This window comes from Eschrichtius robustus, chromosome 1 (assembly GCF_028021215.1).
Source record: "Eschrichtius robustus isolate mEscRob2 chromosome 1, mEscRob2.pri, whole genome shotgun sequence".
NCBI classification, from domain to species: Eukaryota; Metazoa; Chordata; class Mammalia; order Artiodactyla; family Eschrichtiidae; genus Eschrichtius; species Eschrichtius robustus.
The window spans coordinates 1747401-1773462 of record NC_090824.1 but is presented as its reverse complement, the minus strand read 5'-3'; the positions used below and the strand labels follow the sequence as shown (position 1 = coordinate 1773462).

Here is a 26062-nt window from a genome sequence, read left to right as displayed (position 1 = left end):
AGTTGACCGAGATGGCAGATGCTATACTGGAGTCCTCTGTGGTTTGGGGTGGAATCCGACTACAGGGGCCCCTGTCCTGCCGGAGCATGACATGGAGCTCGCGTTTGACGTGCAGTTCAGCGTGGAGGACATCACAGAGGTAAGGCCGCTGAGGGCATCATAGGGTGGGAGCTACTTCTCGCTCTCGTTGTGCTGGTACAGCCGTTCAGCAACAATAGCTGAGTCTGACACCGTGCTTACAGTGCAGACGCACGCCTCTGGTCCTGGAGGCGCTCGCTCTCCCTTGACCTGCCTGTTTCACTTTTCTGTGCGAAGTAGCTTCCTGGCAGGTGGTGCTCTCTGAATTTCTCATTAGGTCCCTCCCGGCACAGTAAGCCTTCCTGGGCAGTGGAACTGAGCAGCGGGCAGCAAGACTGCCGTGCGTGTCTACCCAGGCCGCGCCCCAGGCCAGGACCAGCTGGACATCCTTGCCCCAGTACCTGGTGGGAACTGAGGAAGGTCCTGGCCCACTCGGTCCTTCCCACACACACGGTCGGGGGCTTGCTGGGCTGACCCTTGGGTGCAAACTCGACTCTGCAGCTGAAGTACCTGTGCTGGTCTGGGACCAGATCAGTGCACAAGTTAAGGCTGACCATTTAGAGACTTGGGTGACAAAAGTAATTTTATAGCTTTTGAATTTAATAATGAAAAATTTGGGCTTATGTTTTATATGCTTTTGTTTTTGTATTTCATTGTTGTAGTAACTCAGTTCTCTTGCATTTTACAAAATGAGAAACAAAGCTGGTCTTTCAGGACAGCTAGTTTGGAAGCACTCCTCCAGAGTGCTGGAAGTTCCATGGCGTCGCTGAGGTTGGTGGCGTAGCTGTGCAGGAGCGGGTGAGGGAGGGGCGCTGGGCGAGGCCTGCGGGCTGGTCCTTTCTCCAGGGGGCATGTGGCTTTGTTGATTGAACTTGACTGCCATTTCATGTAAAGGGGCTTTGGGGCTTAAAAGTACTCCTTAGATCATAGACCTAGTCGTGAAATGTGAAGCTGTAAAACTTCTAGAAGTAAATACAGGAGAAAATCTATATGACCTTGGGTTTGGCAGTGAGTTTGTAGATGCAACGAAGCATAATCTGTGAAAGAAAAAATTGATCAGTTGGACTTTATCAAATTAAAACCTGCTCTGCAAAAGGCCCTGTTAAGAGGATGAAAAGACAAGCTACACACGAGGAGGAAATATTTGCAAGTATGTATCTAAGGAAGGACTTTTGTTCATAATGTGTAATGAACTCTTAAAACTCAATAAAATAAGCAACTAAATTAAATATGGATGGCAACAAACCAATGAAAAGGTGTTCAACATCATATGTCACTAGGAAAATGCAAGTTAAGATCTCAGTGACGTACCTCTGCAGCCCTATTAGAATGGCTAAAATCCAAAAACCTGAAAGTACCCAGTGCTGGCAAGGACGTGGAGCAACAGGAACACTGTCACTGCTGGTGGGAATGCGGAGTGAAGCCAGTGCTTTGTGGAAGGGAAGGTTCTCAAAAGTTAAACATACACCTGCCATAAGACCCAGGAGTCCTACTTTTAAGTACTTATCAAGGAGATTTGGAAACTTACATCCACATAAGACCTGTTTGTGAATATGGATTGCAGCATTCATAATTCATGGTCGCTAAAAACTGGAAGCAGTCAAGATGTCCTTCAGCAGGGGAATGGACAAACTGTGGCATAGCCATACAATGGAGTACTCTTCAGCAATAAAAAGGAGTGAGCAGTTGATTCATGCAACAACGTGAGTGAATCTTAAATGCATGTTATTAAGTGAGAGAAGCCAGGACTCGGGGGCTGCAGATGGTATGATTCTATTCATATGACATTCTGGAAAAGGCCAGACTATAGGGACGGAAAACAGATTCGTGGTTCCTGGGGGCGGAGGAGTGATGGACCACAAGGGTACCACGGGGACTGGAGAGGGACGGAGCTGCGCTGTGTGTGCTGCGGGGGTGGGTGCACGGCTCCGTGTGCTCGTCAGAACCCGTGGTCTGACCACCAGATGGAAAACAGATCGCTAGTGGGAAGCAGCCGCATGGCACAGGGAGAGCAGCTTGGTGCCTTGTGTCCACCTAGAGGGGTGGGGTAGGGAGGGTGGGAGGGAGACGCAAGATGGAGGGGATATGGGGATATATGTATACATACAGCTGATTCACTTTGTTATACAGCAGAAACTAACACAACATTGTAAAGCAATTTTACTCCAATAAAGATGTTAAAAAAAAAAACAACAAAAAATCCCGTAGTCTGGGGCTTCCCTGTTGGTGTAGTGGTTAAGACTCCACGCTCCCAGTGCAGGGGGCCCGGGTTCGATCCCTGGTCAGGGAACTAGATGCCACGTGCATGCCACAGCTAAGAGTTTGCCTGCCACAACTAAGGAGCCCATGTGCTGCAACTAAGGAGTCCACCTGCTGCAGCTAAGACCTGGTGCAACCAAATAAGTGAAAAAATAAATAAATATTAAAAAAAAAAACAAAACATAGTCCGTGCCCCGTGAAAGAGTGGAACTCTGATATATGCAGTCCACACACAAACACACACACACCCCAACACCGACTAGGATTTGGGGGATAATTGCATTGAAGGGGGTGAGGGGAAAAGGAGCTTTGGAAAACACTTTTGACTGGAAATGGTAAGGCTACAGACAAAAAGAAACTGCACATATACACTGTCTTCTTCTTGGTAAAGTTGTTTCTCATGGAGTGCAAGTTAATTCTGAAACTGCGTGTTACTGGGGTTGAGCAACGGAGTAAACAGACGCGGGAGCCAGGTTTCTTATTACTAGACTTAGAGATGGACTTAGAAAGGAAGGCTAGAACACACCCTGTGGGACAGGGTGACTGAGAGACATGGTTCAGTAGGAATTCATGTTTCATTTACTGCATGCAAGTAAGTTACGTGTGTATACATGATTTCGTACGCACGCACCGATAACCTAGCTCTCTGAGCTCGAGAAACGATGACACCCCAGTAGCCATGAACAAACCCAGGGCCCAGATTGCGGTTTCTGATAGGATTTTCCGATAAAAGGAACCAGGGCTCCTTGGAGAAATGGGCAGAGGAAACACAGGATGAGCCTGGAGCTTCTTGTAGAGCCAGGAAGTAAAGAAGCACTCAAGAAACAAAAGGATGCAGCCTGTCACAGGGACATGGGATCCCAGTGGCCAAGGTTGGAACAGAGCAACAAAATAAATCATGGGGTATTGGGTTATAACTCACAGTGTCCAAAGGGTGTAAACAAGTGATTGAATAAACAAATGGGGAAGAGGAGACAAATCTTCCACTCAGGAGAATTCCCAACAGTACCCAGGAAATGGAGCTTAAACCTCCCCTGTTCCCTCCTCCCCACTTTGAGAGTGGACTAGACTTAGTGACTGGCTTCCACTGAGCCTGGCAGACGCTGCCTCGGCTAAGCGGCCAAGGCCAGCATCACCGGTGATCAGTCTTGGCGATGGCACACGCATCCTGACGGGACGGGATGAGAAGGGCCCCCACCTCTGTGGGGTTCTCCCCAGAACTCACCACCCCAACCTAATCATGAGAAAGACGTCACATAAGCCCAGACTAAGGGGCATCTCACAAAACACCTGACCAGAAATCAGAACTGTCAAGGTCTCAAAAAACAGGAAAAGGCTAAGAAACTGCCCTGGACCAAAGGAGACCGGGGAGACGTGACAAGACGTGCAGTGTGGTGCCCTGGATTGGGTCCGGGGACAGAAAGAGGACGTGAGCGGAAAAGGTGGTCAAATCCACATGGAGCCTGGACTCTAGTTAATAGTGACGTGCCCAGGTCAGCCTCTCAGTAGTGACAGATGGACCGCGGGTGGAGGGCACTCGCGTCGGAGAGGGGTGCACGGAACGTCTGTTCTGTCTTTGCTGCTCTTCCTAAATTTCAGATTACTCAAAGCAGAAAGTTCATTAAACACTGTGGCACAGGCTGGAACAAAGTATGGCGCGTTGTTGCTCTGGGGGCACTCCTCAGGCTTCTGTGGGAACGTTGCAAACAGGGCGACAGCAGGGGCCGAGAGGGGCTGAAAGGGTGAAGGGGTCAGGTACATGGTGACCGATGGTAACTGGACTTACCGTGCAGTGTATACAAGCACCGAATTATTCTGTTGTACCCCTGCAACTAACATACTGTCATGTACCAATTGTACCTCAACTGAAAAAACGCACACAAGGGACTTTCCTGGTGGTCCAGTGGTTAAGAATCCTCCTTCCAATGCAGGGGACGTGGATTCAATCCCTGGTCGGGGAACTAAGATCCCACATGCCGCGGGGCAACTAAGCCCACGCGCTCTAGAGCCTGCGCGCCACAACTACTGAGCCCACATGCTCTGGAGCCCGTGTGCCACAACTAGAGAGAAGCCCGTGCCGCAGCGAAAGACCCCACGTGCCTCAACTAAGACCTGATGCAGCCAAATAAATAAATATTAAAAAGAAAAAAAGGAAGAAAAGACACACACTAAGTGAGAGGAACATATGGTCCTCCCTCGGTATCTGTGGGAGATTGGTTCCAAGACCCCCCTCAGATACCAAAATCCACAGAAGCTCAAGTCCCTTATATAAAATGGTGTAGTATTTGCATATAACCTGTGCACACCACCCATATACTTTAGATGATTTCTGGATTACTTATAATACCTAATACAATGTAAACCCTATGTAGATAGTTGCCAGTGTATGGCAAATTCAGGTTTTGATTTTTGGAACTTCGTGGAATTTTTTTTTTCCTGAATGTTTTTGATCCAAGGTTGGTTGAATCCACAGATACAGAGGGCTTACTGTGCATGTGATACAAGTAGATTGTGAACATTGTAACCCCATGGGTTAAACTATTAAATTTTAGAAGAGAAGTTTTAAAAAGTGTGCTTACACTGAAAAGTCTGAACCTTCCTTGCTGTTTTTTTTCTTTTGTTATTGTTTCTTAAATTATTGATAGTGGTTATTGGTGTTGTTTGTGTCGTTTTGGTAATTTCTTCCAGAAACCATACTGATGATAATCATGAAAATATGAAATCTGAATGCTTATGAATTATTTGAATGTGGAGTGGAATTCAATTATAGAAGAACCATATGAGTATTTACGTTGCCATTTATTTACAGATTAATATTCTCAGAGCCGCTATAAACAAGCTAGCGTGTGATGGACCAAATGGATCGATGTGTCTTGGGCCAGAAAGAATCACACAGTTGCAGGATAATGCTCGGCAGAAACTTTTAGGGTGAGTTGTGTGACGACGAGGTTTCTTTCTTAGCTGTCTAGATTGTGAACACCTTGAATCGTTTATCAGACGTGATAGATTGATCCTCTGACGCGGGGCGGCATCTAGAGGTGCCAGACGGAGGCACCAGCCACCTGTGTCCTGATCGTCAGCCAGGAGCCAGGCAGCAAGTAGGGGCGGCTTAAGAATATGTGATAAAGAGACCCTTTCAAATAGCACAGGCAGGTCGGAGGGAAACCACAGTGGGCACCTCGGGCAAAGGGAGGGAAGAGGGGGTCTGAGCTGTGGAGGCTGAGAGGCTGTGTGGAGAGGACCAACTTACAGGAGTGGGCCCTGCTGTCACGCTTCCCCCAGGATAAGCATCCTGGCCTCCCCCTCCCCCTCCGCCACTTGCTGGGCTCCCCGTTGGCCAAACCCAACCCGAGTCCCTAGGACAGGGGCCCTCGTTGGTGCAGCCATGAGCCCAGGTCAGCCTGGACAGCTCAGAGGAGGCCGAGGAGGGAGGACAGTCACGGGGGAGGAGCAAACAGAAGGCTCCCAGCACATCCAGCCCTGCGTGAGGACAGGGAGCAGTGGGCACCTTTCAGAAAGCTGTTAGATGAACAGAGTTGCCTTAGCCATTGCGACAAAGGCTGAAAATATTTTCACGTGAACGCTGTGTTGAAGTTTAACATACATACAGTGCACGGGTCACCTCGGTGTGTTTGCACACAGTGAATGTGCCACGTGACAGCAGCTGAGGGAAACCGTGCTATAAAACATTCGAAGTGCTCATAAAGCTAAAAGAAATCACCCAAGATGCATATGGGAAGGAGCGGCAGGTCACCACGTTGGCAGATGCTCCCTGTTCTTACACAGCTCTGCTCCCGACAGCACAGGATGCCTTCTCGTCAGGAAGGACCAGCCACCTGGTGCTCCTTTGATTCTCCCTACGCCCCTCTCTCTCTCCACCCCCGACGAGGGTGGCCGTGTCCTGACTTGCTGTGCTCTGGGTAGGTGGGGGTTAGGGTAGCAGTTCAGTGGTTTTAGTAAGCTTGCGGACTTGTGCTAACCATCACCACAACTCAGCTCTACAACAGTTCTGTCATCCCCAAAAGTTCGCTTATAAATACCTCGGAACAGTCACACAAATCTCTAAATTTACTAAAATTATTAAATTGTGTACTTAAAATTAATTAGTTCATGGTACGTACCTCAATAAAGCTGTTTTTAGAAACACAAGTTCTTAGTTTGTCAACAACTCCTGTTCCTACCCCCACTCCAGGCAGCCACTGAGCTGCTCTTGGTCTCCACAGATTGGCCTTCTCTGAAAATTTTTATATAAATGGCATAATGTTTTTTTTTTTTAATCTGGCTTCTTTCATTGAGCATAATATGTTTAAGGTTCATCCGTGTTGTAACATGTTTGTTCTTTTTAACAACTGAATAATACTCCACTGTTTGTGTATGCCACATTTCCTTTATCCATTCACCAGCTGATGAAATGTTTGGATTGTTTCCAGTATTTGGCTGTTACGAATAATGCTACTCTGGAAAGTCATGTAAAGTCTTTGAGTGAACATATATTTTCATCTCTCTTGGGTAGATATCTAGGAGTAGAATTGGTAGGTTGTATAGTAAGTTTATGTTAATTTTTTAAGAAATGGACAAACTGTTTTCCAAAGTGACTCGCATATTACATTCCCACCAGCAACATATGACAGTTCCAGTCTCTTCACGTCGTTGCCTGCACTTGGCATTGTCAGTGTATTTTTTATTGTATTTAATCTAGTGGAGTTACGGTAGTATCTTATTATGGTTTTAATTTGCATTTCCTTAATAACTAATGATATAAAGGATCTTTTTATATCCTTATTAACCAGTCATACACCTTTTCTGGTGAAGTAGCTTCAGATCTTTTCCCTGTTTTTTAATTGGTTTGATTGTCGTCTTATTGAGTTGTAGAAATTCTTTATAAATGCTAGCTGAAAGTCTCTTCCGAATATGCAATTTGCAGATATTTTCCCCATCGCATAGCTTGTCTTTTTATTTTCTTAATGGCATATCCTGAAGAACACATGTTTTTAATTTTGATGGTGTCCGCTCTAGCTTTTTTTAAATTTTTTTTATGGTTTATGCTTTTGGTGTTATATCTGACAAATCTTTGCTAAACCCAAGGTCACAGAAGTTTTCTCCTCTGTTTTCCTCTAATTCTTATATTTACTTATGGTACTGAGGTCTTTGATACATTTTGAGGTGATATTTGTATATGGTGTGACGTGTAAGAGTCTTAAGTTCATTTTTTCACATATGAACATCCAGTTGTTACAACATCATTTGCTGAAGAACTGTCTTTTCCCCCTCTGAATTGCCTTGGCACCTGTCAAAAATCAACTGGCCATAAATGTAAAGGTTTATTTTTGAACTTCCTATTTTGTTCTGTTGATTTATGTCTGTCTTTAATAGTAATTCTTGAAATTGGGTAGTGTTAGTCCTTATATTCTGTTCTTTTTCAAAGTTGTTTTTTTACTATTTTAGATCCTTTTCCTTTCCATATAAAATTTAAGATCGGCTTGTCCATTTCTACAACAAACCTTGCAGGGGTTGTGATGGGGATTGTATTGAATCTGTAGTTCAGTTTGAGGAGGAGAATTGCCATCTTAACAGTATTGAGTTGTCCAATGCACTGAGCTGGAATGGTCTGTTAGATATCCTTTAATTTCTCTTAACACTTTTTATGGTTTTCAAGTGTGCAGAATTTTGTTAAATTATTTCTATTTTAGTCTTTTTGATGCTATTTTGAGTTTAAATTGTTTTCTTTATTTTTGCATTGTTCATTGCTAGAAATGAACAATTGGTTTTTATATATTGATCTTTTATCCTGTGACCTTGTTAAACCTGTTTGTTAGTGCCAGTAGTTTTTGTAGATTCTTTAGGATTTCCTACATACAGGATCATATCTATGAATAAAGACAGTTTTACTTCTTCCTTTCCAATCTGTATGCTCTTAATTTCTTTTTCCTGTTTTATTATACTGGCTAGAACCCTCTGTATTGAGCTGAATGTACATCTTTGCCTTGTTCCCAGTTTTGGGGAGAAAGCATCGTCTTTCACTACTAAGTATGATGTTAGCTGCAGGGTTTTTGTAGAGGCTCTTTATCAGGTTGAAGCAGTTCCTTTCTATTCCTAGTTTGCTGCGAGCTTTTATCAGGAAAGGATGTCACATTTTGCCAAATGCCTTTTCTGTGTCTGTGAGATAATCATGTTTTTTTTTTCTTTTATTTGATTTGTATGGTATATTACATTAATTGCTTTTTGGTTGTTAAAAACTAGCCTGCATTCCTGGGATGAATTCCACATAGTGTGTAATTCTTTTTATAAACTTGTTTTATTTTTTATTTTTTAAATTTATTTTTATTTTTGGCTGCATTGGGTCTTTGTTGTTGCGCGCGGGCTTTCTCTAGTTGCAGCAAGCGGGGGCTACTCTTCGTTGCAGTGCGCAGGCTTCTCACTGCGGTGGCTTCTCTTGTTGCGGAGCTCTAGGTGTGCAGGCTCAGTAGCTGTGGCTTGCAGGCTCTAGAGTGCCGGCTCAGTAGTTGTGGCACACGGGCCTAGTTGCTCCGCGGCATGTGGGATCTTTCCGGACCAGGGCTCAAACCCGTGTCCCCTGCATTGGCAGGCGGATTCTTAACCACTGCACCATGAGGGAAGTCCCTATAAACTTGTTTTATAGCAAACAAGTTAAAGGTTTTTAATAGGTTTTTGCTAAAGATTCTTCATTTGTGTTCATGAGGGTTATTGGTTTGTAGTTTTCTTGTGATATCTTTGATTTGGTATCAGAGTAGTACTGGCTTCATAGAATGAGTTAGGAGGTGTTTCCTGCTATTTTCTGAAAGAGTTTATATAAGATTGATATTATTTCTTCAAATATTTGATAGAATTTACTAATGAAATCATTTGAGCTTGGACTTCTCTTTGTGGGGAGATTTTAAATTACTAATTAAATTTCTTGTGTTTTAGGTCTATTCAGATTTTCTCTTTCTTCTTAAGTCAGTTTAGCTTAGCTAAAGTTTATTAATTCTGTTGACCTCTTTAAAGAACTAACTTTTGGTTTTGATTTTTTTCCCCCTAGTGTTTATCTTTTTTTCTGTTTCATTGATGTTCACTCTCATAATTATTATTCCCTTACTTCTGATTGCCTTGGGTTTAGCATGCTCTTTTTCTAGTTTCATAACTTAGAAGCTTAATTATTGTTTTGAGACCTTCTTTTCTGTTACAGACATTTAAAGCTATACATTTCTCTCCATTACTGTTTTTGCTGCATCCCATACTTCTTGATTTGTTGTATTTTGATTTTTATTCTTTTTAAAATATTCTCTAGTTTCCCTTGTGATTTCTTCTTTGATGGGTTATTTAGAAGTATATTGTTTAATTTTCAAGTATTTTGGGATTTTTCAAGTTTTTAAAATGTTGATATATAATTTATTTCTGTGTAGGTATTATACATACTTTGAATGATTTCAGTCTTTCAGAATTTCTTTTAAAATTTATTGAGACTTGTTTTATGGCCTGACATACAGTCTTTCCTGGAAAATGGTCCGTGTTCACTTGAGAAGAATGCATGTCTGTTGTTGGGTGGGGTGTTTTGTAGATGTTGGGTGGATTGAGTTGGTGTTCTAGGACTCACTGTCTTTACTGGTTTTCTCTCTAGTTCTATGAATGTTGAAACTGGGATATTAAAATTTCTAACTAATTATTGAGTTATTTCTTTTTTCAAGTCTGTCAGCTTTTCTTTTATGTCTTTTGGGGCTCTATTAGACACGTTTATGTTTATAATTTTTGTATCTTTCTGATGTATTAGCCCTTTTGTCATTATGAAATCTCTCTTTTTATTCTAGTAATATTTCTTGTTTTAAAGTCTATTTTGTCTGATATTAATATAGCTACTTTGGCTTGGTTTTGTTACTGTTTGCATGGCATATCTTTTCCTACCCTTTTACTTATAACCTATTTGCATCTTTGAATTTTTAAAAATGATTTTTCTGCCCTATTCCTGCTCTCCTCTCCTTTGGGACTCCCATTTTACATGTGTTTGTGTACAGTTGATGTTGTCCCACTGGTCTCTGAGGCTCTGGTCATTTTTCTTCAGTCCTTTTTCTCTCTGTTGTTCAGATTAGTTAACTTCTATTGATCTATCCTTAAGTTTACTGATTCTTTATTCGTCCATCTCACACCTACAGATTTTGGTCTCCTACGTAAGGAATTTTCCATTTTAGTTATTGTACCTTTCAACTCTAAAATTTCTCTTTGGTTCTGTGTATAGTTTTAAACTTTTATTGAGATTACCTTTGAGTCATTACCATCATATTTTCCTCTATTTCTTTATACATAGTTCGCTTTAATTCTTTGTATATACTTGCAGTGACTTCTTTAAAGTCTTACCTGCTAAAACTACATCTGAGTCCACTCCGTCAGCTTCTGTTGGCTGTTCTTTTTTTTATTCCTGAGTATGGGTCACACATTCCTGTTTCTTCACAAAATATCTCATAATTTTTGCTGAGAATTGGGCATTTTAGATAATGTAGTATATTAATGTAGGGTTTTGAATACTCCCTGCAGAATTCTGCAGAATCAGTTTCCCCACCATGTTGTAAGGCCACTAATGCCTGTTTTTTTTTTTTTTTTTAAGGTATGTACATTGCTCTTTTATTTATTTATTTACTTTTATGGCTGTGTTGGGTCTTCGTTTCTGTGCGAGGGCCTTCTCTAGTTGCGGCAAGCGGGGGCCACTCTTCCATCGCGGTGCGCGGGCCTCTCACTATCGCGGCCTCTCCCGTTGCGGAGCACAGGCTCCAGACGCGCAGGCTCAGTAATTGTGGCTCACGGGCCTAGTTGCCCCGCGGCACGTGGGATCTTTCCGGACCAGGCCTCGAACCCGTGTCCCCTGCATTGGCAGGCAGATTCTCAACCACTGCGCCACTAGGGAAGCCCCAATGCCTGTTTTTTTAATTCTCCTTTTTATTTTTCAGCCTGGCTTGTTAGGGGTCATCCTTGTGTCTGCATTGCTTAGTGCTCAGCCAATGATTAGTGAGAAGTTGTGCTTAAATACCTAAGTCGTTAAGGCTTCTGCCCTCTGCCGGTGGGTCTCTGTGTGGGTCAGGTAGTACATCCAAAGTTCAGGCAGTTTTGAAATCTGGCTTTTATTTCTTGCCAGGGCTTTTGTGTGCGTGCATGCCACCTTCCAGTCGGCCAGGGCTGTGTGGCAGGCCAGGGGCCTCCGTAGGTCCCCGCTGCACGTGTGTGCGCCGCTTCTCCGTCAGCTAGGGAATGTGTGGTGAGCCCAGCTAGCCTCTGCGGCACCCGTTTCCAGGATCTCCCTCTTGCATTTCTGGATTGTCAGCTGGTCTGCTGCTGGCCCCAAGCAGGACCAGGACCGAAGGCTGCCAGAGCTGTGGGCTTTCTCCATTTATTTCCTACTGAGGTTGCCATTTTTACTGACAGTGCTGCCAGGCGTGAGGGTTTTTACCCTCTGCTCCAAATCAAGTGAATTCAGTCTGGCAGTGAAGATGCCTGTTTTCACCCTGGGAACACTAGGGTGCCAGGTTGAGCTGGTGGGGTGGGCGTGAGTGGTGGGTGGGAGTAGCCCCAGGCACGAATTCCACAGACTCCACTCTTGTTACCTGGAGTTCAGCAGTTTTTTGTGAATGAATGCTTCTGAACTTATTTGCGTTTGGTTAATATCCAGAGTCTTCAGGCATGTTTTTTTGGACGATTTTGTCTAGTTTTATAGTTGTTTTGGGGGGGGGGGCGGTGCAGGAAGATTTGCAGACTTCTTTACATTCTTATTGCTAGAATTCTCTATCTCTGCCTTTTTAAGCTGATGACATTTCCAACTTGTCATGGCTGCTTAAGAATAAATGGTATAAAAGATCCTCTTACATTTCCTAGAACTTGGCTCAGTAACCCAGGTGATGTGTGGTAACGGAGCAGGCCTCCGCTGGTTACTAGGGGAACACAGAAAACAAGGGTCAGTCTTATAGACCCACGTTGCTTCCATTTTGTTTTGTTTTTGAATGTATAGGGGGTTAAAATATTCTCTGATCATAATTACATAAATTTTGACCTTTAAGAAACTTATTGGAGTTACAATTCTGAGGGAAAGTACATAGGAGTTAAATCTCTTTTTGAAAATCACAGTAGTGTTTTCAATTACTCACATATAATTAAGGTGACTTGAACTCTCTGTTTTTAAATTTTAGTTTGTTCTGTCCATCGAAACCAAGAGAGAAGATTGTTCCTAAGTGGCATGAAAAGCCATATGAGTGGAATCAGGTGAGTGAGAAATAGGTGGCCATGTGAGCAGCCTGCCACCAGGATTGATGGGAACAGAACTCTTGATGGGTTCAGGGGCTCCAGCCGGGTTGGTGGAGGGTGCCCGGGGAGCAGAGGAAGCCTGGCGGCGAAGCGCGTGGTTCTTCGGTTAACGGGGCGGGGTCACAGACCACACAGGCTGTTTCTGGATGGTATACTCTATGTAATGTCTTGGTGAAAAATTAGACCTCAGGCTAATTATCCTTTAATTTGGGATAAAACAGGTATGAATGTCTGGATTAGCTTTCAGGGTACATCGGTGGTTGTTGGAGTGGCTTGGAGACGTCCACCTTCTCACTGTGCCCTCACATGGCAGAGAGAGTGGTGTCTCTCTGGTGTCTCTTCTTATACGGGTACTAATCCCATCCTAATCCCATCATGGGAGCCCCACCCTCATGACCTCATCTAACCTGAATAACCTCTGCAAAGGCCTCATCTCCAAATATCATCACGTTGGGGATTTGGAAGACACAATTCAGTCCATAGCAGTTGTGAAGTAGAGCACGGCCCATATTGGGCACCTTGACATTTCCTATCTGTAAGATTTAGAGTAAAATGTGATTTCAGGAAAGGAACTCAGGGAGGAATTTGAAGCTTTAATCCTAGAGCCAAGGATGTCTTTATAAATACACCAGCTGGGGCACTAGTTCCTCATCCCTTTGGCAGTGGAAGTAGGCTACCACCCCTGGAGATGGTGTTTTCCCACTCTGAGTCTGGAAGTTACTTCTGCTGCAGAATGTTCCTTCTCTCCATGTGCTCCATGACTGGTTTCCCCCGTTAGAGCCCTGAGGACCAGTCCCTGGAGCCAGCTCCGTCATGTGCACAGAGCTGTGCCCCAGCCCCCTCTCCTACAGCCTCCATGGGGGTGTTTGAAGCTAATAGCAGGGCTTAATTTGAAAGCAGAATTTCATTCTGAGGTTGATGTGGTTTAGAAAACTTAACATGCTTTAATGCCTCTGTTCACGTTCACTGTTCACAATTACATAGGAAGGAATGTATGGGAGATTTCTGGGTAAAGATTGCCATATTATTAGGATGAATTTAAAGATGAAATAGCAGATATATAGTATTTATTGTTGTGAGAATAGAGAAGCATTCTGTAAATATTTTTGGAAAACTAAAAGAGTAGTTTCTGCCATCTTACGTGTCTATGTATATGTGTGTGTATAGTTTTATTTGTTTTACTTTATGTCTAGAAAAGTCCCATTGCAGAGCCTGACTGGTCCTTTTGCCCCGATAGGTTGATCTGAAGCTGGTGATGGAGCAGGCGGACCGGGAGAGCAGCAGAGGGAAGAACGCCTTTCTGTACCAGCTGCACAAACTGATTGTCCTCAGTTCCTAGACGGGACGCAGGCTGTACCCAGCCCTCCTGGGGGCCACGGAGGCCTGTTAAAGGCTCCACGCGCGGGCTGCCTCCCTCTGTCCACTCGGTCTGAAAGGCCTTCTCGGTCCCGGTTCCTTTCCAGTTCGGGTGGTGGCTGGAGAGTGGTATTTCTGTTCAAGTGGAAGATTGGGAAAAGTCTTGTCTTTTCTAGAAACAGAAGATCACTGTATTAATAAACATTTTGGGAAAAATTATTTTGAAAGAAGACTTCATTTGGAAAAAGAGCTGTATTTTGCTTTCAATTTACTAAGGTAAATATAAGTAGCTAATCTTTCATGTGAGGTTCCAGAACATGCTTGTATGTTCTATTTTGTTACAGTGATTTAAACCTGGGGCACAGGAGAAACCAGGGCTCCCAGTTTACCACAAGGAGAAAGCTGTGTGTGTTTTCCAAAGCCACATGGCATTTTCTGATTTTTTTTCCATGAGGGAAAATACCTAGTTTTGGTAAAACTACTTCAGTTTTGTATATTTTAGGTTTCTACTTAAGTTAAATTCGTAGTCCACATTTTGGAAATTAGAGAGATTACCTGGTCACTAGTATATCCATGTTAAAACAATAAAAGCATTAGACTAAGTTTGTTTCTGACAGTTATTAGTCAGAGGAGATTAAAAGGTATTTCATTCTGAAAAAAATCCAGATTTCTAAAACTGATAAAGGAATATAGACTTCTTTTTAAAAGTCAACTTTTGTCAGGCAGGGTTTCACCAGAAAAGCAGAGCCACTGTAAATGCAGCAGTAAATGAGATCTGAGTTAGCTCTTACACGAGCGTGACAGAAGCTGGAGTGAAGGTCTGGAAGGGCCAGTGGGCGGATCGGAGAAATGGTCCACCTGAGCCGGCTGCTTACAGGCGGACAGTTTGAGGCTTGTGAGAGCACACATATTTGGTCAGCAACGTGGGATCATGACCAGGAGCTCATGGAGAGAACTCGAAAACCACCCCGTCTAAGGGAGCTTCTGTAAACTGGGGGCCCGGCCAAGTGCTGTGCTGGGCCGGCAGCCAGGAAGCCCGCTGGATGCTGAGTGTGCCGGCAGCGGCGGCTGCGCCCGACACGACCTTCTGAGCACACGGCCCCCACTTCACCTGTGCCCCAGTCTTGCTCAGCTGCTTCTGAGGCAGCTCAGAGCAGAAGCATTCCAGTGGGGGGTTTCTGGGGAACACGCTTCCCACCTTACGCAGGAGGTGGTGCTACCAAGCTAGCAACACCACCGTCCTTTGTTCAACTTTAAGGCTAAGAGTTCACCTGCCCTGTGAAAAGAAGCAGGATATTTTGACCCTGCTGTTTGCGCTTTGCTTTGCCGGGTGGGAGCGGTTAGCCCGTGTCTGCAGAGTGAGCGCACCGCGGGGTTAGCAGTGCAGGAGGACGGACCTGAGCCGTCGAGCACCCGTTCTGCTTGTTAGCTTTTGAAGAAAAGTTCTGTGAATGGTTAAAAAATTAAATAGTACCAAAAGGCTTGTTTAAAAAGAAAAAAAAGAAATCCAGGTTTTTGATTTCTCTGGTTCTCACCCTCAAAGAAAACCATTCTAACTCTTACCTGTTTTTTTTGGAATTGCCTCCGTCTTGATAAGTACTTTATTAAGTAAATTATGCTTTTTCATGATTTCTGCTTTGGTCATTAATTAATTGCTGTTATAATAGATGAAGATTGAGCTCTTTCCATCATTCTGTACCTTATTTTCCCCATCCCCCATACAGTCACGTCAATATTGCTGGTTAAATCAGTCATCAGTCTTTATAACATTAACTTTGTAAATATTATTTTCTGCAAACCAGGTAGTGTATTTGATGGCATCTCCTTCCACATCACTTTAGAGGGTAATCGCCTTGCTTTTCATGTGCATAATTCTCTAGTCACATATTTTTAAACAGTTGTTTATTTTTAAAATGTTATGTATTAACTTGCTAAGTAAGTAACTTTATTTAAAAAGTTACTTAGTAAGTAATACATATCCATGATGTGAAATGAAAAGGTTTTAAAGGGCAGGTAGGAAAAGTCTGTCTTCCCATCCCACCAGCACCGAGCTCTCCTCTGAGGCGGCTGTGGTTTCTTCATTTGCACAGTCCTTCAGCGGGTGTTTATTGAGCACATACTGTGCCCCAGGCACCGGGGCAGGTGCTTACGGACACTGACACCCTCATGGTGCTGACCTCAGAGTGGGTATAGGCAAAGGACGGGCAACCAGGCAGGCAGTGGTAAGAGCTGCGAAGTCAGTTGAAGGGACCGAAGGGATGGGGCAGAAGGTGCCTGCTGTCTGTAAAGGGCCCGGTGGTAAATGTCCTAGGCTCTGTGGGCCACGTGGTGTCCGTGCTGCTCGTCAGCTCTGCAGTCGTAGCTCAGAAGTTGTCGTAGGTGATAACTTAAACAAATGAGTGAGGCTGCATTCCAGAAAAGCTTTATTTATAAAAACAAGTGTCAGACCATGGTTGTGGTTTGCTGACCCTGTAAGTAGAGGGCAGGGGCAGGTGCAGGGCAGTGACACTGTCCTGTAGACAGCGGTCAGGGAAAGCCTTTGTGATGAGGGGACAACAAGTAGAGATCCCATCTGGGGATATCTGGGAAAAAGGTGTTCTGGGCAGAGGAAAATGTGCCCAGGCCCTGTGGAGGGAGCACATGCTTGGTGTATTTGGACAGCCAGCCAGGAGGCTGGGGCAAGGATGGTTAGGAGGGGACATTAGACAGAAGCCAGGTCTGGGACCATGGGGCAGAGTCCAGCTTTTATTCTGAGTGAGGTGGCGGGCTTACAGAGGGGTTTGAGCATAGTATCGTGCCTCAACTGATTTTCTGAGAAAGACCATCCTGGCTGCTTCATGGGGCACAGGGTTGAGACCACTGCAGGTAAGGCCCAGGGAGAGACACTGGTGCTGAGAGCAGGTGGCCGGACTGGGGTGTGTTCCAGAGGGGAAGGGACACGAGGGAGGAGGGTTGGATTCGAAAAATCAGAGAGGAAGAATGTTCTCGGGACACCAGTGTAGTGGGCTGAACTTCTCCTCAAATCTGTGTCCACGTCTTGACCCCTGGGACTCTCTGTAAATGTGATCTTACTTGGAGAAAGGATCTGATTAGGTAAGTTAAGGATCTTGGGATGAGAAGATCACCCTGGATTTAGGGTAGGCCCTAATGCTGTTAACCAGCATCCTTACAAAAGACACATAGAGGACCCAGAGGGAAGAGGCCACGTGAAGATGGAGGTGGAGGTTGGAGCAACGTGGTCATGAGGCAAGGACCACCCGGAGCCACCAGAGGCTGGAAGAGGCAGGGGGAGCCTCCCCTAGAGCTGTGGGAAGAGTGGAGCCCTGCTGGCCCCTTGCTCTCAGACTCCTGGCCTCCAGAGCTGTAGAGAATCCACTTCTGTCGTGTCAAGCCCCCCAGTGTGTTACAGCAGCCACAGAAAGCTTAAAAATGGACACAACCGTCATCTTTATAAGATCTAACACGGGAAAAAATGGCTCCAAAGAAATCCCACAGTGACAGAAGCTCTGACTAATACAACTGTAGATAGAACACACCTCCCCAAACATTCTCCGTTTAGAAAATTGAGCAGGGAGTTGTACAGATTTAGTGGAATTCATTCCAGAAAATACTTCTTTCAGTGAAAATTGTCATCGTTGATGTAATGCTAATTAATGTGTTTTAGATTCACAAACACTTTGTCAGAGTGGTGTCAAGAATGGCAGGCGAATGCCTTGTAACTGAAGCTTCCTGCCTGATGTCTAGTTGCTGCCCCTCCTCCCATCCTCCACCCTGTGGCATGCACGTCACCTCAGCGCTCAGATGCCTCTGGTCCAGCCTGGACGTGCCTTTGGCTGTCGTGTCACCACACAACCTTGCAGCCCGGGTCCCAGTGCCACGGGGCTATTTCTCATCATTTCCTGAGCATTGCATGTACTTGGACATTCTCTCCGTGCACACAGTGTTCCTTCCGCTTGGACTGACTTCTGCCCCTGCTTGCCCCTGGTGAATTCCTCCTCTTCCCCCCAGCGGTGCCCCTTGTGCTGCAAAGCTGTCTGTAAGTCTCCGGACAGAATTAAGTATCCCGTTTCCTGGGTGGTCCAAGCATCTGCTTATGCTACCAGAATTAAGTAGTTCATTTATTCCACAAGCATTTTTGGACTGCCTTTTGGGGGCTTAGGGTTAAATGACCCCGCCCCTTAGTAAATGCTAAGAGAGGGGTTTCACATTATATGTCTCTTAAGGGTAGACTCTGTATTAATTTCTGAATCTGAAATACCCGACACCTACTTGGTATTCAAATACGGTTTGGATAGAACCCACCACAGTCTGGGGAGGGAGTGGGGCATCGGCATACTGTCAGGAGGGGAGGGGCTGAGGGGTGGCCCTGTGTTTAGAGGAGCAGGAGGGCCACGGGCGGGGGGTGAGAGCCACGGGCACACACCAAGACGGTGCTCCTCCCTGACCAGGCTTCTCTGGCAGGGAAACCTGATGGCGCTGGCCAGTGCATGTGTCTCGAGGCAGCTGGCAAAGCCACCTCCTGTCACAGGGCTTATTGCCATGGAGACGTCAAAGTGCTGGGTTCAGATGTAAGAGCAGACTTGCTAAATGTGAAGTGGATTAGTGAATCACAGCAGTTCTGACTTAGAAGTGCAGAAGGAGATGATCAACGTAAATAGTTTTAGGAAGAGGCAGCTCTCTGAACAGGTGAATGCCTGCTGGCACCAGGCCCAGGGCGCTACAGATAGAAGTAAAGGAGGCTTCCTGCCCGCAAGAGCTCGTGGTTCAGTGAGGAGACAGCGTTCAGGAGGGGCGCAGTCTGTGTTGTCACGGGGCAGCCGGGGCCGCAGGGGGCTCTTGTCGAGGGCGGGCCTTAGCCTGGTGCAGGTGGGCATGGGGGGAGTCTCCCCGAACTCGGCGTTTCTGCTGAGCTTTGAGGGCAGGTGGAGAGTCTGATGAGGAAAGTGTTTGGGGCACGGAGGGGCAGCTGTGTGAAGACGCTGGAACGCCTGCACGGTCTGGAGGCTGAGCAGTTCTGGAAGGTTCCGGAAGACTCAGGTGTAGGATCGAAGGCAGGGAAACTAGCCCGAGGGGAGACTGAAGGGGCGGAGAGCAGCTGTTGTTCTGTCTGCCCGGCAGTACCTCCCCAGCCCTGTTCTGAGAACTCCTGACACTGGACACCCCTTCTGAGTATTGCTTCTCCTCCCAGGCCATCTGTGTGGTGGGCCCCATGTTGATCCAGAAGTGGGCACCTGCCTTCACTGGACCACTGTGCCCGTCAGGTTTTTAAATTGGAGATCAGGGCATCAGGCCACTCTCGAGTGGCTGAAACGAGAAGGCCTGAAGCTCTGGAGTTCTCTTCTGTGGGGAGAAGGCCAGCCTGCTGCCTGAGTGATGGCTGAAGCCATCATGTCCAGAGAAGCAGGGATGGGAGGGGCAGGGGAGCTTGAAGGACATTTGAGTCCTTTGTTCTGGCCTCAGTCCTGCCCCTGGGTTCCATGACACCGTCCAGAAGTCTAATACTAAACTCTGCTTGACAGGTAGGCTGGTTCAGGTTGGGGTTTTGTCTGAGAGGATGCCAGCAGACAGTGGAGTGTGGGGCTTTATAATGAAGGCAGTGCTTGCCAGCGAGGGGTGTTAAGCAGAGCAGTGGCATGATAACATCTGAACTTTAGATAATTCCGGCTTCAGGGTGATGAATAGATGGAATGAATAGGAGCAGAAAATGATGAGACCAAAGCCTGGGAGAACAGCTGCTCGGGCAGGAGGAGAGGACCTTCCAGGACTGAGGCAGGCAGTGGAGCTGGGGAGAGAGAGAAGAATGGATTTTCAGACCCCTGAAGGAGGTAGGCTTGATGTATAAGTGAGTGATGAACAGTCTTCTGGGGTGACCTTGAGGGTTTAATTTAGATAACTGGGTCAATGGTGACATCTCTTGCCAGGAAAATAAAGAACAGATTTGGTGGAGTGGGAAAGATTATGGATTTGAGCTTGAAGCACCCGTGGGTAGTTGAGCAAAGATGTATAAGAAGCCGTGAGGCGTCTGGAGGTCAGGAGAGGCATCTGGGTGGAGGGAAGGGTCTTGGATGGAGCAATTTATAGGTGGTCACTGAACTGTTTTATGTTTTCTCTTAGAATTTGATTTCCAAAACACATCTGCAACTCCATCATGTGTCACCATCTTGGTGGCCACCAGCATCTCTGATCCAGTAACTTCCTCACCCAGTCTCTCCGTGGCTGCTGTTTCTCCTCCCCTTCTGCCCATTCTTCCTTTTAGAAGTAGGGATCCGATCATAAACGTCAGTGTTCCACAGACCTCCTGGGCCATGGTTGGTGCGTTGGGGAGATGGGGGAAGAAAACATCTTGGCGTGGGAAGTACTTGGACACTAGTCTTCACGTGATGGCCATGGTCACAAGGGCCGTGGAAGGGAGGGAGCCCTGAATGGGGACTTCCAAGCAAGCAAGGGGAGAGATGCAGTGGCTGCAACCTGGGCAGACCAGGAAACTGGGGAGGGAGTGGTCAGAGGCGGTCCCTTCGTGATGAGTAATAAACGTGAAGGTGAAGGGAACAGACTCAAGTATGTTAGTTATTACGTGGACTGAATTTTCCCACCAAAGGACAAGCGCCTATGTAGAGCTGAGAAATAAACAAAACCCAGCTCTACGCTACACAGCTAACACAGCTTTAAGTGTTTTAAGAGAACGCACTTAAAGTGGTGAAAGTTGAAAATAAAGACGAGGGCAAAGATACCAGATAAATGAGAACAAAAAGCAGAATGTGCAGTTAACATCAGACGAAGTGATGTTTAAGGTCAAGTGGGTGGAATTAAGAGGAATGTTATGTAATGTCAAAGGCACAATTAACGGTGTGTTAGGAACACGTGTGCACCAAGCAGCCTAGTGATGAATAGCGTGAACAGAAAGTTTCTGGAAATGCTGGGAGAGTTTCATGCAAATACAGTGCTAATGGGTGATCCTGGCACACCTGGGTTCACTCCTGAGCATTCTAATTGACCAATTAAGATATAGAAATTAAATCATACAGTCAATAAAGCTGATATAATATGTATGTAGAATCCAGCATCCCTCACATTTAAAGTATCCTTTCCCTTATAGGTTTGTGAAATGTTTACAAAAATAGATCGTGTACGTGACCACAAAGAAACAATTTTTTTTAAATCAGAGAATTTAAAGGCCACATGTTTTTGGTTGTAATCCATTAAAGTTGGACATAAATAATAAAAAGGTGTCTCCCTCCTTTCCAAATTTTAACTGCTTGGAAATTAGAAAAAGAAGATGCCCCTATATAACTCTTGGATCAAAAGAAGAAATTAAAAGAAAAATTACAGGGCTTCCCTGGTGGCGCAGTGGTTGAGAATCCGCCTGCCAATGCAGGGGACGCGGGTTCGAGCCCTGGTCCGGGAAGATCCCACATGCCGCGGAGCGACTGGGCCCGTGAGCCACAACCACTGAGCCTGCGTGTCTGGAGCTTGTGCTCCGCGACAATAGAGGCCGCGATAGTGAGAGGCCCGCGCACCACCACGATGAGGAGTGGCCCCCGCTTGCCGCAACTAGAGAAAGCCCTCGCACAGAGACGAAGACCCAACACAGCCAAGAATGAATAAATAAATAATAAAAATAAAGGAATTCCTTTAAAAAAAAAAAAAAAGAAAAATTACAAACTGCCAAGAATGCAATGAAAAGATGCTCTATACTGAAATGTGTACAATTCTCAGGCTAAAAGAAAAAGGAACGAAGTATTCTTAAGAAATTAGACAAAGAAAAGCAATTGCTGGGACTTCCCTGGTGGTCCAGTGGGTAAGACTCTGTGCTCCCAGTGCAGGGAGCCTAGGTTTGATCCCTGATCGGGGAACTAGATCCCACATGCCACACCTAAGAGTTCGCATGCCGCAACTAAAGAGCCTGCATGCCACAATGAAGACCCGTCGCTGCCAAAATAAAAAAAATATTAAAAAAAAATTTTTTTTAATTGCTTGGAAGAGAAATATAGTAAAGATATAAAATCAGGAAATAGAAATTAATCAGAATAAATAAATCCAAAAGCTGATTTCATAAAAATAGATAAGCCCTTCACAAGTCTGACTAAGAGAAAAAATAAGAACGGGAGCAAAACAGGCTAAATGAAGTAAAATTCCACCACTAAAAAAGGGTCTGGCATCAGCTTGGCTCGCAGCCTGCAGAGAACAGATGACCCAAATGCTGACTAGTCTCTCTCAAGCCACCTTCAGTTCATCTGAAGAAGGTGGCGTGTGACTTTAACGTCACTACACACAGAGCCCGCTTAGGAATACGGACAGAAAAAACTAAATTATCACCAAATGGAATCCAGTGATGTTAAAAAAAAATAACTGACCAAGCAAGGCCTATTCCAGGAACATAAGAGAAGTTTCATGTCAAGAACCATCAGTCAAGTCCCACATAAATACAGGAGGAAAAGTGTGTGGTTCTATTCAATGGATGCTGAAAAGGCATTTCATGAAATTTAGCATCCATTTCTAAGTCAAAAGAAAAAAGTGAAGTAAAGTAGAAACAGGAGAGAGTTGCAGGCAGTTCTTGCTTGCACAGCAGGCGGGGCGGCGAAAATGCAGACCGAGTCTGCGAAGCTGTCCTGTGAGATGCTTGGTCAGAACAGTGGAACACTGTCTGCTTCAAATACAGAGAATAATGAAAAGAATAGTCAATCTAGTGCATGTCGTACACTCTAATTTAAGATTAGAAACACTGAGAATTAAAGTGAAAAAACAGTGGATTGAACAGCGCTTCCCTCTTTTCGCCCTGTAACTTTTGGTGCGGAACCTCTTCTCCGCGGTGTGAACCGGCCCAGCCCTTCCTAGGTCGGGACGAGCCTCCAAGCCTCCAGCACCGCCTTCTTGCCGGGAAGCTGGCCCCGCCCCCTCGGCGTCCTCCTCCCCGAAGCCCCAGGTCCCGGGCCGCGCACCTCCAGCCCCAGAGCAGCCGCAGGGCCCGCGTCCCCCCGGCAGCCTCTCTTCTAGGGCCGTTAGGGTCCACTCCGATTTCACTGCCGGTGTTGTCAGCGCTTTTCGTATCTTTGCTTCACTTTCACCTTTATTGGCCGATTTCCTCTTTCAAGTGTCCGTTTTTGTAAGACATCATGTGAGTTTGTCCCTGGTGAGGCAAGGAGGCGACGTCCCTACAGACTTTGCAGTTTGTGTGTGAGTGAAATAGCACACTCGGTGATCAGGGACCGGCGGACTTCGGGAGAAACGCCGTGAGTGGTCCCCGCTCGCGCTGCGCACCTGTTCCTCGCGTGCCTGTGGACGGAGGAGCTCAGCGCGCGCCCGGCTCGTCCTGGGCGCAGTTCTCACTGTCACCACGCCGCGGGGACTGGGGTCTAAACCGAGTTGTTGGGAGGCTGGTGCTCCTGAAAAGGAATGAAAGCCCAAAATCCACAGTAAGTGTTCTCTTCAGTGGCAAAGCATTCAGACCATTCAGTTAAAATTAGAAACTGGACGGGGATGTCTCCTGTCGCTATTGTTTAAAACGACTTGAGGGGGCTTCCCTGATGGCACAGTGGTTAAGAATCCGCCTGCCAGTGCAGGAGACGTGGGTTCGTGCCCTGGTCCGGGAAGATCCCACATGCTGCGGAGCAGCTAAGCCCGTGCACCGCAACTACTGAAGCCCACGGGCCTAGAGCCCGCGCTCCGCAACAAGAGAAGCCACCGCAATGAGAAGCCCGCACACTGCAACGAAGAGTAGCCCCGGCTCGCCTCAACTAGAGAAAGCCCACGTGCAGCAACGAAGACCCAACACAGCCAAAAATAAAAACAAATAAATAAATTTATAAAAAATTAATTAAAAAATGACTTGAAGGTTCTAGCAAATGCAGTAAACCTAGAAAGATGGAATAACTGATACAACATTAGACATAGATAAAGCTCTTCTTTGCTGATATGATGTATAATCTATGTGTTGGGGTCCCTAAGACCTCCTCCAGTTCTGGTGATTCACTAGCAGGACTCACAGCTAAGAGTTACGACAGCAAAAGGATACGAAGTAAAATCAGCAAAGGAAGTAGGCACGTGGGCAGAGTCCATGAAAACACCAGGTGCAAACTTCCGAGAGTGCTCTCCCAGGGAAGCCACACACATTAACCTGCCCAGCAACGAGCTGTGACAGCTTGTGTGAAGTGTTGTCCACCAGGAAGCTCCTCAGAGCCTCAGGGCCCAGGGGTCGGTCGTCTTGGAGGCTGGTCACCTAGGCCCCCTCTGCCCCGCATGTGCTGCAGTGCCAGTCTCCCAGTTCAGCATAAACCTCAGTGTTTATGCAAAGGGTTTTGGCTCAGTGAGGCACCCTCATCAGTTAGAGAACGGCGGGAACCCTCCTGAAATCTAAGCTCCCAGATGCCAGGCAAAGGCCAGCCCTGCGAGCAGGCCTTTCCAGGAGTCCAGTATCGTGCCTGCTGTGTGAGCTCTGCAACAACAAGATCCTTTGGCAAGGCTTCTAGATGCACGCTAGGCATACAAAAGTCATTAGCTTCCGTGGCAATGAGAGCCTAGAATGCCTTCCATGTACATCCTGAAAAAATATGCTTCAGAATAAAGGTGGAGGATCTATACCCTCACGAAGAAAACTGAGATCGTATTGAAAGACAGAAACAAAATCTGAACAGATGAAAAAGCATACTTGGGAAGATTTTACATCATGAAAGATGTCGTTAATATGCAAATATAGTACAATTCCAGCAAGAATCCCAATGAGGTATCTTTCTGGATTTGGATGAAAATATCTTAAAATGTATGTGGATGAGTAAATGCCCAAGGATAGAATCCTGCTTGAGGTATGGGGAGCCCCTTATTAACCTGGATGGGAAAACCAGAAGCTATAAAAGGAGATACAAACATATTTGATTAACGCTGAAAAACGTTGTATGGCAAAAGACACCATAACCCATCAACGGGTAGAATGGAAAATATTTGTGATGTGGATGACAAAGGGCTAATATATACTATACAAAAACCTTAAAAAAAACCCGTCAGGAAAGAGCAACAATCAGACAGAAAAACAACAATTATATGAGTAGAAGGTCTAGAGAAGAGCAAATCTTAATGGCCAGAAACATGAAAATGCTCAAAATCCTTAGGAGTAAGGGAAATAGAAACCAGCGAGCTTTATACCCACAGACTGGTGGGCAAGATGTTTTAAAGCGCTGTATCATGCAGCTGCAACTCTTCCCTGACGTTGACAGGTAGTCACCACTTCTCTTCTGCCTTACACTGTACAGCTGTCCTGACATGTCAAAGTCAAAGGAGGGGCCTGTTTTCAATGTTCACAGATGTTGCCAGACTGATTTCCAAAGAAGCTAAAACACTTCATATTTTACCAGCAATATATATGTATTTTCCCTTCCACCTCCACATCAGCAACTTTTAAAATGATACAGCACTTTTAAAAAGATCCGGCCGCCGCCGTTAGGGAATAGTTGCAGCTGTATGAAGAGTGAGCTGAGACTTAGAGCTGCTCCCTGAAGGGATTCCACAAGGAAGGGCGAGTGGGAACAGAGAGGTGTGGAAATGTGCATATTATCTCATTCCAAAAATAAGTAACCACGTTACACGTACACGTGTGTGTATTTGTGCTTATGCTTGTCTGGAAGGGACTAAGAGCACAGAGAAAAATGTGGAAGGATACATTCTAGATAATGACCTCTGTCATCTGGGATAGGATGGGCCCTTTTAGATTTCTTCCTGCTGCTCTCCTGGAACACAGACCTGATGGCTGGTGCTTCAGCAGCCATCTTCAACCTTGAGATGACCTTGATAGTGGAAACCACCCATATACAATGGCAGAATCTGGGTTCCTGTCAACCACAGCCATCCCACTAGCCCTGGACTGCCTACCTCTAGACTTCTTTTATGTGAGAGGGAAATTAACTTTTTAAACTCTCTGTTATTTTTGGTCTGTGTTACAAGCAGCCGAACATAGTTCCTGTTTGATACAATATCTACTGAAAAAAAAAAAACTTAAAAAGTAAAAGAATACACGTTCAATCAACAAAGTGCTCAGTTACAGGAGGAGTATTAAAAATCACAAGAAGAGACCAAGGCAAATGGATATCGTCTAGATTCA

General features: G+C 45.5%; 1 protein-coding gene across 1 annotated transcript in view; it reads left to right on the top strand.

The window, feature by feature from the left end:
* Window positions 1–14193, top strand: part of TDRD9 (tudor domain containing 9) — a 107771-nt gene extending 93578 nt beyond the window's left edge. The window contains exons 33-36 of the mRNA XM_068539681.1: window positions 1–139; window positions 5147–5265; window positions 12504–12576; window positions 13856–14193. Coding sequence (XP_068395782.1) covers window positions 1–139; window positions 5147–5265; window positions 12504–12576; window positions 13856–13957 — 433 coding nt within the window. The 3' untranslated portion in view covers window positions 13958–14193. The remainder of the gene's footprint in view (window positions 140–5146; window positions 5266–12503; window positions 12577–13855) is intronic.
* Window positions 14194–26062: the final 11869 nt, after the last annotated feature.